Source organism: Rhinopithecus bieti, unplaced genomic scaffold (genome assembly GCF_001698545.2).
Source record: "Rhinopithecus bieti isolate Rb0 unplaced genomic scaffold, ASM169854v2 scaffold_20887, whole genome shotgun sequence".
In the NCBI taxonomy this organism is placed as follows: Eukaryota; Metazoa; Chordata; class Mammalia; order Primates; family Cercopithecidae; genus Rhinopithecus; species Rhinopithecus bieti.
In genome coordinates this window covers 162,087-172,195 of record NW_016810001.1, presented here as the reverse complement: position 1 = coordinate 172,195, position 10,109 = coordinate 162,087, and the positions used below count along the sequence as shown (strand labels likewise).

At 47.6% G+C, this 10,109-nt stretch overlaps 1 protein-coding gene and 1 long non-coding RNA gene across 2 annotated transcripts; one reads left to right on the top strand and one right to left on the bottom strand.

Moving 5' to 3' along the window:
* Positions 1-3,255: 3,255 nt before the first annotated feature.
* On the bottom strand, positions 3,256-7,045 carry IRS4 (insulin receptor substrate 4). The gene is given in 2 exon segments (XM_017891111.1): positions 3,256-5,080; positions 5,082-7,045. Coding segments are annotated over 2 exon segments (3,789 nt in total).
* Positions 7,046-7,237: 192 nt separating this feature from the next.
* Positions 7,238-9,505, top strand: LOC108541573 (uncharacterized). Its single transcript, XR_001888987.1, has 3 exons — positions 7,238-7,289; positions 7,965-8,575; positions 9,145-9,505. It is a non-coding gene; the product is annotated as an uncharacterized LOC108541573 (long non-coding RNA).
* Positions 9,506-10,109: the final 604 nt, after the last annotated feature.

The following is a 10,109-nucleotide window of genomic DNA, read 5'->3' as shown; positions in this document are numbered from 1 at the left end:
TTTTTTTTTTTTTTTTGCTTTTTAATACCAAGTGCCCATCATAACATTACTAACTTGGCTGACCGATTCTCTCACCCCTCCTAGAGCTGCCCTTTTATATCCTCCGAACTCTTGAATAAAAAACCGGGAAAATGTTCACCTCAAGTCATTTTGAACTATGAATTCTATATCAGGTAAGGTAGGAAAAGAAGCAAATAGTCATACACAGGTTAACAGTCAAACTAAACTACATAAGAAACAACATTCTTCTCCTAAATGCTAATGCCTATAACCTATGTGTTTAAAATGTGAAGACTTCATCTTCAATAAATGATTAAAAAGTATGTCATTTATTAATACAGTCATGTCTAAGGTTATACTTCTGGGTGTTTCTTTCTAATCGACTTAAGTAAATTCCCTTAAGGCATTTACTTATATGCAATGTGACTGTAGGTAAATGGAATTATATATTAATTTTGTGTTACATGAGAACAGCTGTCTCACAGATTTATAATCTCACTTAAATGGTAATCTATAAAGATCCCAATTCTGAACAATAATGTAAAGTATTTTAAATGCAAGTAAAGACTAACTGAAAAGTGAGATTTTCAGATGGAGAATCTTAATTTAGGTTTGTTTTTCGAAATGTAATAATAACAGTAGCAACAATAACAATGGTAATAGCTGTAAAATAATTCATGTATAGTACTTACTATATGCCAGGCACTATTCTAAGCACTTGCATTAATTAAAATGACTTTTTGAAATACATAATTTCTAACAAAGACAGTATTTGTTCCTCTGTCAAAGCGTTATGTTTTTGTTTCCTAACGTGATTGTTTTTGTTTTAATGTTAGATAGGAAAATAGAGATCAGAAATGAGTGAAAATTATTCTACAGCTTTATGATTTAAAAAAAGGATCAGAATCATTCAGCTTGTTCTTAACACTTCACAGACAACATTCTACCATACAATTTACATTAAAATGGTAACCAAAGTCATTTCCTACAATGGTTTGTTTCACCACCATCAACACCACTACCACCACCACCACCACCACCCCCAACCCCCACCATTCCTTTCATGTATTTCAGCAAATTATGTGCAGGAATCACCCTCAAGACCAATTATTTTGCAAGAAACTAAATCAGTTTAAACTGCCGAAATTTCACTTCAGTATTAACCCAATGACACTAAAAATATCTTACATTTGTAAAGTGCTTTAACATTCCAAAGTGCTTCCACGTTGATTCTCTTATTTCAACCTAAGTACCTGCCTCCCTGTGAGATAGAGCTTCCTTGCTGTAGTCACTCAATAAAGCTAGGAATTTCCTCAATAAACAATGCATTTACAGAACGTTAAATCACCAAAATAGCTACAAAGTCATAAATCAGGAATTTATGCTAAAATAATGATCATTTTGTCTAGGTATTCCTTGGAAGTCAGAATTTATGCGAGGAACAGTAAGATTTCACTATTTTAAATCCTAAACTTCTTAGACCTCTATGAAAACTGGTCCTTTTGAAAGTACTACAGGGACACAGGCAACTATGTATCATCTACATCAAAATTATAAATGGTGTCTTCAATAGTTAGAGTCGAACAATAGCTTGAGATCAATTTTCAGGTATATTCTACAGAATAAAGTAGATCTATTCTTGAAAATCTTATTATGGATTAAAGTCTTGGAAATGAAATTACATATTTTAAATGTACGATTATGGTAGCAGTGGTGATCATGTGTGTTTGTGTGTGTGTGTATGTGTGTTTGTTGGGAAGGGAACTCACAGTTTAAAAGAGGTCTGAACTGAATCTTTTGGCAAGCCAAAGCATCCTTTTGTTGTTTTAATGATCACTCTTTAATGTGTCCCTGCTGCAAATGTGAGTTTTTGTATGGCAAGTTTTCTATAGCAGGGAGAGAAAGGGGATGTGGGGGGGCTACACCTGCATTAAATAGGGAGCTTGTTAGGTGACTGTTGTGATCAGTCCCCGACTTGTTCTGCCTGATCAAGCACAGTGGGCAGAGATCCAATCACAAAAGCATTCCACAAAGCAAGCAAAGCAAAAATCTTCACTAAACTGACTACTGGAATGAAAACTGCTGGGGTCCATCCCTTCCCTTCACTGGGAAAGAAGCATATTCTACTAAATAGGGAAGGCAGTTGAGACTATGGAGACATCATCTTCTGCAATCATCTCTTGAAAATGTTTCAAGACACACTGATGACAACACTGCACAATATTGTACACAGTAAAATTACTCTAAGTCTTGTTTCCAAGTCTGACAGCTCCTACTCTTCCTTACTTCTTTCTTTGGAAAAGTAGCCCTTTAAAAACTTCCACCGTTCCAGGGTAAGCTGCCCCTGGAGTCAGGTCTTCCTCCAGCCTTATCTTGCTTTCCTTGATTTCCCATAAGATATACGAATTAAAAGTTTTAACTGCTTTTAAGCCTTTGAAATAATATTCATATCCTTTATCAAGTTGTCACCACATCCTCTTTTGGAAGGGTGGGGGGTTAAAAGAAGAAAATGAGGCGCAGCAAATGTGACTTGCCTGTCATTACTAGTGACAGAGAAAAGGAACACTCAAGGTTTCTGGAATTTATCCTGTGTAAAAACAAAAAGAAAATCAACACACAAACATATTCCAGAGCCAAATACTGTCTTCTTTTAATCACCTCCTGGTTTGGATTGTTTATGTTTTGTTTTCCCCAGACATTCACGTTAACAATTGAGATTTAACTTTCTTGGTAAATCACAACAAACTAGCATAACAATGACTGCTCTTTAAAAAGTAACTTTCAGAGGAGAAAAATATCCTCCCCAAACATAAATAGTTGATTGTTACTGCTTAATAGTCTGTGCTCTTATTAGATTCCCACACTTAAATATGGGCATTTGCAGAAAAGCAATTTTAATTGTTGATTTGAAAATTAGTTGGTGGAACCCAATTTACTACATCCTGCTTTACATTATCATTAAATGATGGGGAAGGATGTTTGAAAGTATCCTTATGCTATATGTCTGCGTTTTAACTACTCCTAAAAAAGTAGAACCAATGTTTAAATGATAATCAGTTCTGTCCAGATAAAGAAATTGATTAGATAAAACAAATTTTGCAAAGATCAAAAGGCATTGTGTGAATAATTAAACCTGAATTCTATCCTCCATGTCGAATAGCACCAGTTAATGAAATATTATCCCTAACACTGTAGACTGTAGCGCATCGAATCATTAGACAATGACCATTCTCTTTAGGGAAATTAATTCTAAAATTACCGACCTCTTTTGGGAGAGTCGAACTGGTTATCAGGTCTGGTAAAATTCATTCTCACGTAAGTGTCGTCGTCGTCGTCAGAATCTTCTCTCTCCGGGGGTCTTGGCACCCGGCGACTGCGAGGTGGTGGTTCGGGAGCGGCAGCTGCAGCAGCAGCCCCGCCAGCCTGGTTCTCACCTCTGGCAAGGTTTGCAGATGGATTGTGGGCTCCGGGGTTCGAGCCACCGGCAACGTCTTGGGCTCCCCTTACTGCTTCGGCATCAGCAGCATTAGCAGCAGGTTGAAACCAGCGGGCAGAGGCGGAGTCAAATCCAGCAGCGGCGGCTGCTGCGCCGATGCCCGGGGCTGCGGCGAGCGCGGAGGCCGCAGCTACAACTTGGCTGACGGCTAAAGTCGGCTCTGCAGCCGAAGTAACAGCCGGGGCAGAGGATGGGGAGAGGTCTCTCTCGAGGCTGTCTGTTGGAAAAGCAGAGACAGCGGCTCTGGCTGCTGCAAAGAAACTTTGAGAACGGCTTTGTGGGCGTCTTCTCTCCGGCTCTTCCTCCTGCAGCAGCCTAGCTACAGGTGGTGGTTCAGAACATCGGCTGGGGGAGAGAGAAATATCCATACAGCACTCAGAAAATGGGTCGACCACATAGATTCGACCTGTTTCAGCATCGTAGCGAATGGCACTGTCAGCAAGAGGCACAACTGGTGTCATTGCTGAGTTGAAAATTACTTCAATGTAGTCACCCTCTTCCTCATTAGCATTGCTACCTGTAGCACTGAGGGGAAGGGGAGGAAGTGGCCACCTAGCACTGTCCAGAGATAAGGGGTTGGCACGTGGTATAGCTCTGAAAAGATCGGAGAAGTCGTTTGCTGGATTTGGAAATGGTACACCAAACTCAACATTCACATAATTAGAAAAGGCTGACTGTCTGGGGTCAGCAATTATGCCCCACGAACCTGGTAGTCCTTGAGTAGAGGGAGCTGGTGTATTGCTCTCTCTTTTAGTGAAGTCGATGTTGACGTAGTCACTAGAGCTGTCAGCTTCTCTCTGTTCATGTGTGGGCTTTTGTGGTGTTGGCTTGATTTTACATTCTTTTGTAATAAAAGAAAGTCGGTTAGGTCTCTTAGCCTTATTCTTTGGGGACCCATCATCCCAGGGCTTTGAAGGTGATCCCCCATCTCCAGGCTTTGAGAATGATCCCTCACCTGAAGGCTTTGAAGCTGCATCTTTGGGGCCCCAGTTATAGGAGACTTCTTTGTCTAGGCCCCTCCCCAGGAACTTTCCAGGTAACATTGGCACATACTCACTGTTGTCACTCTGTCCCAAAGGTGAGCTCTGAAAAGGGTTTGGTAGAGAGAAGTAGGAGCTCCAACTTTTGGAGGAAGAGCCACCCTGAGGATTTCTGGGGTTTTTTGGAATTGCACCGGCTCCAGGAGCCATAAACATGTAGTCACTCTCACTGTCATTGTCCTTTGAGTCATCTTTTTTATTAGTATCAGGTGCTTTTGGAGGACTGGGAGCAGGTGGTGGGCTCACTCTGGGAAACATCATCATGTAGCCTCTTGAATCTTCAAAAGGGGATCGAGAGTGGCGCTTTTTTGAAGCAGAGACATTTTGAGGAGCCATTGGCATATAATCACTGGAGCTTACAAGAGGGGCAGCCACCCCTGGCCTCATTGGCACGTATGGGTCATCCTCATCTTCATCAAAAGCTCTGGCTCTGTGGGGACCTCGAGCTGCACCTTCTGGGATCTCTGCATCTTTCACTTCTTTGGCTTCTTTGCGCTCTTTTGTGGCTCCTCTGTCAGCACAAAATAAAGTCGGAATCTTCCCCAGACTTCCCTTTTCCACCAGTTGCTCCAGCTGGTGGGGGCGGAGGAGGAGGTGGTGGAGGTGATGGCATTTGCTGTTGCTTGCTTTGAGTTAATTTGCCAAAATAGGATCTTTTCTTCAGAGATTTTCCACGTTCACCATCAGCATCGGATCCTTTCCCACTTCCTGAGCCTTTGCCCCCTCCAGAGTTCTTGCCACCACCTGAGCCATGGCCATCTCCAGGTCCCTGGCCACTACCTGAGCCATGCCCACCTCCAGGTCTCTGGCCACCACCTGAACCTTGCCCACCTGCGGTGCCGTGGCCATCTCCAGAGCACTGGTTTCCTCCTGAGCCCTGGCCATTTGAGCCCTGGCCACCACTTGAGCCCTGACCACCTCGGGATCCCTGTCCCTCGCCTGAGCACTGGTTTCCTCCCGAGCTATGGCTACTGGAGCCTTGGCCACTTGAGCCCTGGCCACCTCCTGAGCCCCGGCCATTTCCTGAGCCCCAATTGTTCATGGGCATGTAGTCGCCTCCGCTTTCTTCCTGATCTTCTTTGCCCTGGGGATTGCCTTCCTCCCCAGAGTTGCCAGAGCCAGAGCCAGACACTTCAGAAGACAAGCAAGCTCCATTGTTCGGGGCTTCTGCAGGGTGCGGGGGACGTGCTGGGCTGGGTGCTAAACGGTGAAAAAAGCTGGCCGGCACTGAACTCGCTCTCCTTGACCTGCGCCCTCTGGGCAGGTGCAGTCTTCCTCGCCTGGAGTGCGGCACAGGCTCGCTGGGTGTTATGAAGCGCCTGGTGAAAAGCATCTCGTCTTCCCCGTCGCCGATGGCCCTGAGGTGGCAAAACTGCTCAAAGCGGGACCTTCTGAGCCAGCCTCCCGGCTCGAGCGGCAGCAAGCCCAGGTGCCTCCTAGCGGACAGCAGGGTTAACAGGTGGGCGCCGATGCTGATGCTGTAACTGCGGCAGCGGGCTCTGTATTCGTCTGCACACAGGGCTCTCATCTTCTCCAAAAACAGCTCATGCATGTTTTGGGCAACCACACAGTCATCGACCTGCATCCAGAGCTCTCCCGGACCGATGACGGTGGACCTGCCTACTTCCAAGAAGAAATACTGCTCTGAGTGTCCACAGCGACGGATGCTCAGGAGCTGGACGACCACGCTGGCCACTTCGGTGTTCAGCCTCACAAACACAACCTCCTCGTCGGTTAGACACAGCCGGAACACGCCGCTCAGCTCTTTTCTGTGCCCCAGCCCCCTGGGTTTGACTATTACCTGCCACACATCTTTATAGAAGGGTGGCTCCGCCGCCGCTGCCGCCGCCAGCGCGGCCGGCTCTCCGTCCGGCTGCGCGCCGAGCGTGCCGCAGCGGCGGCGCTTGCTCTCGAGGATGAGGCGGCTGAGCAGCAAGTACCAGCTTTCCTGCTCCGACTCATTCTCGGCCACCATCGCGAAGTACTCGTCCTGGGTGAAAAGGGCAATGAGGTGTCGGTACCTTGCATCTGCTCGCTGGCTCACGGAAAAGCACTGGTATAGGGTGATCACGCGCCGCGGTGGAATGAGCCGGGGGATCGCGGCGCCAGAGGCGGCCGCCGCTGCTGCAGCCGCCGCGGCGCGGACACTGTGCCGGAACTTCCTGGCATTTTCGTAGTATTCCAGGCGAGCTGGGGCGTCAGCAGTCTCGAGTTTGAGCACGAAGTAGCGCCTGTGCCCATGCTTCTGTTTCCGCAGGTAGCCGCGTTTGCAGACTTCCTCCCCGACGGGGAGGTCCTCCTCCTCGGACTCGGAGTCTGACCGGGAGCCAGTGGCCGTGGAGAGCCACATGGCTCCCGGACAAGACGACCCGGTCCCAATGAGTGCGGTCGGGGTTCCCGAGGAAAGAAGCGGGGTTGTCACCACTGCTGCTAGAGCTGCCGCTGCTGCCGCTGCTGCACCTCTTAGTCTTCTTGTCGCTTGGTCGCGAGTGAAGGAGCAACTCGCCATGGTGATGCACGATGGTTTTAAGGTGAGCGAGGAGGAGGGGGAATTCAGGAAAGGGAGGGTTGGGGAAGAGGCTGTCTACCCCGTCTGCCCGCCCCAGCCCCTCCTGCCTTGGCCCGCGCCCCCGCCCACTCCACTCTGAGCGCACGACAGCGGGCAAAACAACACGTGACCGAAGCCTCACGCGGCGGCCGCTGCGGATCCTGCTACCGGCGCAAAGGAGGGGCGCGAGCGGCCACCAGTAGAGGTGTGCAAGGGAGGAGGCGGCGGGCTTGAGAGGCGGAGCTACCTCCAGCTGTGCCAACACCCTCCCGGTGAATCTCCAGGCCTGTGGGCCAAGGGAGGACTAAGAGGAGGAGGCGGGGCTCTCTGGCCAAGCGGATTCTAACCGGGAGTCCAGGGAGGCATGAGGGGGCGGGAGAAGGCCTGGAGGGGCAGAGGAGAAAGCGGCCGGCTATCAGGGCCGGGAGAGGGCGCCACAGTCGGGGCCCCATTGGTGGGAGGTGGTGGGTGGTGGGTGGTGGGGCGCGGAGCGCAAGCAGTGCCGGCGGCGCCGGTGTGTAGAGCCCGCACAGTCGCGGGACGGTTTGTTTGTTTATTTGGGAAGCGGGAGCCAGGTGAAACTGTTGCAAGGCTCTGATTGGCTGGAATAGGAGCCAATGGGAGGGTCCGGCCAGAAGGCAGTCCCGAATTCATTAGTTTGGCGGGAGGGAGGGGTGAGAGGGGAGAGGGGGCGTGGCTGGGGTCCCAAAGTGGCTTCGCTGTCCGCTTGTGGCGCTCTCAGGCGGTAAACAACCTTACGCAAATAGCTGTTAATGGTGGTGTTAAACTCGTGCAAATCCCAGAGCCCTGGTGACCCGGGACGGTGTCGGGTGCCCTGGTATTCCCTGTCAATCACATAAATTCTCTGGTCCTGTCACAGTCTGGTTTATTCTTTCCAGTCGCTCACTGCGGCTGGTCGAGCTTCTTGGGAAAAAGTGTCGGCACCCCCTGAAAGCGGGTTGATGATCGGGGCGCTCAGAGCCGCTTCCCACCGCGCTGCAGGCACTCCCGAGCCCGCTCCACCCCTGACGAAGCCCGCGACTCTAAGGCACACGAATAACCATGATGAATTCAAAATGAACATGATCTTTATTAATCAGAATGCACTTCTAGCCCACGAAACACAGGTTCCCTAAATACAGTGTTTCTGCCTATTTGATTAATGATGACTATGAAAGCACAAATTTGGGGGCCTGCAATGTATACAGCCATATTGGAAAAGATTGGACTCGATTCTTACTGAAATAACCAGTGTTGGGCTGTGAGGTATTTTTCTGTGGGAAATGCTTTGGAAGGTGCCTTTAAAAGAATCTCAAAATATTGCTTTCCTTTCCTTGAGCGAGACCGAAAACTTTAGAAAAGAGAAGCTCATACCTAGAACAAAGGACCACGCTGAATGCATATTCTAGAGCACATTTCACATCCCTCGCGTCAACAAGAAGAAGGTGAGGAGCTTTGATGCATTTCAGTCTACAAGTTGACATCACAAAAGTAAGAACTGCTGCCTCCCTAATTTCTGGAAAAACTGCCAGAGTGTAAGTGCAACCTCCTGAAGTCCCTCCCTCTCTCTCTCTCTCTCTCTCTCTCTGTCTCTCTCTCTCTGTCTCTCTCTCCTCCCTCTCCCTCTCTCCCTCACCACCCCAGTTATTCCTTGACTAGGATTTTAGACTCTTAATGGTGGAGATGGGTCGTGAATTATCAAAGGAGTGACCACGTTCGCAAAGAGGAATGGAGGGACAGGAGGAAATAACAGCATTTCTCTCTGAAAGAATGGAATGTCAGTTCACCCTTGCTCTAGGGTTGATACGGCAAAGGGTACTATTTATAAAATCCCACAGTAAACTAGGCAATGTGTATATCATAAAAATAAACCGTATCTCTGCCCTCTTAAGAATTTGCTCTCTGTTAGAAACAAAACACACGTATTTGAATAAATGGCTCCTTTTTGATGCTATAATTTAAGAGAAAGAGAAATTGGTTTTGGTTGTCCCCCAGATATTACAAACATTCAATAACATTCCCTCTGCTGCCAATGGTTTATAAGTGCAATATATTCACAGGTGCCGGAAGCAGCCGTGGTTTCGGAAGGGAGCTAGAGGCAGAACCAGAGTGGATGCTGAGAGCCCTGTCTGTGACTGTTACATATTTCAGCTGCGTAGTCACATACATACAAGATTCCCTGCACTTATAACCAAAATGATAACAAATGCTCTCATTTGGGATTTTGTTTGATAGTCATTAGGATATTTTATAAGTCTTTCCAAGCACAAGGTTCTTCTCTTTTTTTTTTTTTAAAGAGAAATGTGACAAATAAGGCAACACATTTGAAAGTGCTTTGAGTAATAACATGACATTGAAAATATCAAAATGAATATTAAAAGAAATGGGAAAATACTGGAAATTTTTAAATCCTCATGTCCTCTTCTTACCTGCGAGAAGGTCTACCAGCTGACTCGTCCTCTCTCTCTGCCGCTCTCGCTGCCAATTCCCCTGAGGTCTTGCTAGAGGGGAACCTTTATCACCTCCTCTGTCTCGAGTCATCCTGCCAGCATGCCTATGTATATCGATAAGAGTTGCATAAGTCAACGCTACATTAGCGTAATGCCCTGTCAAGCTTTGCTGCCTCCTATGTCGCTAAGGTGAAAGCGCCTGTCAGCGAGCCTGTCTACTGTATGCCCTCTTGATCCAGCCTCTCCTTTCAATGTAACATATGTGTTCTTAGCCATCATCGCCTGTGTGTGGCACAAATTACTCTCTATCATTATGCATCCAAGCGCTGATGCCACAGGCAACCTTGTTCTCTTAAATCACTCGTAAGCCTCTTTATAAAAGGTAGTCTAGCTGTATTATTACTACTGCTGCTGCCGCTCTCTCTCTCTCCCATATAGTATATGCTTAATCTTGCTATCTTCTGATGCGACTCCCGCGGACGCCCAAAGTTGGTAGCACCTGCCTAAAGCTCTACAGGCGGCTTGGCCAGCGACAGAAGCCTCACAAAACTGTGATCTCATAAACTGTGCCGACA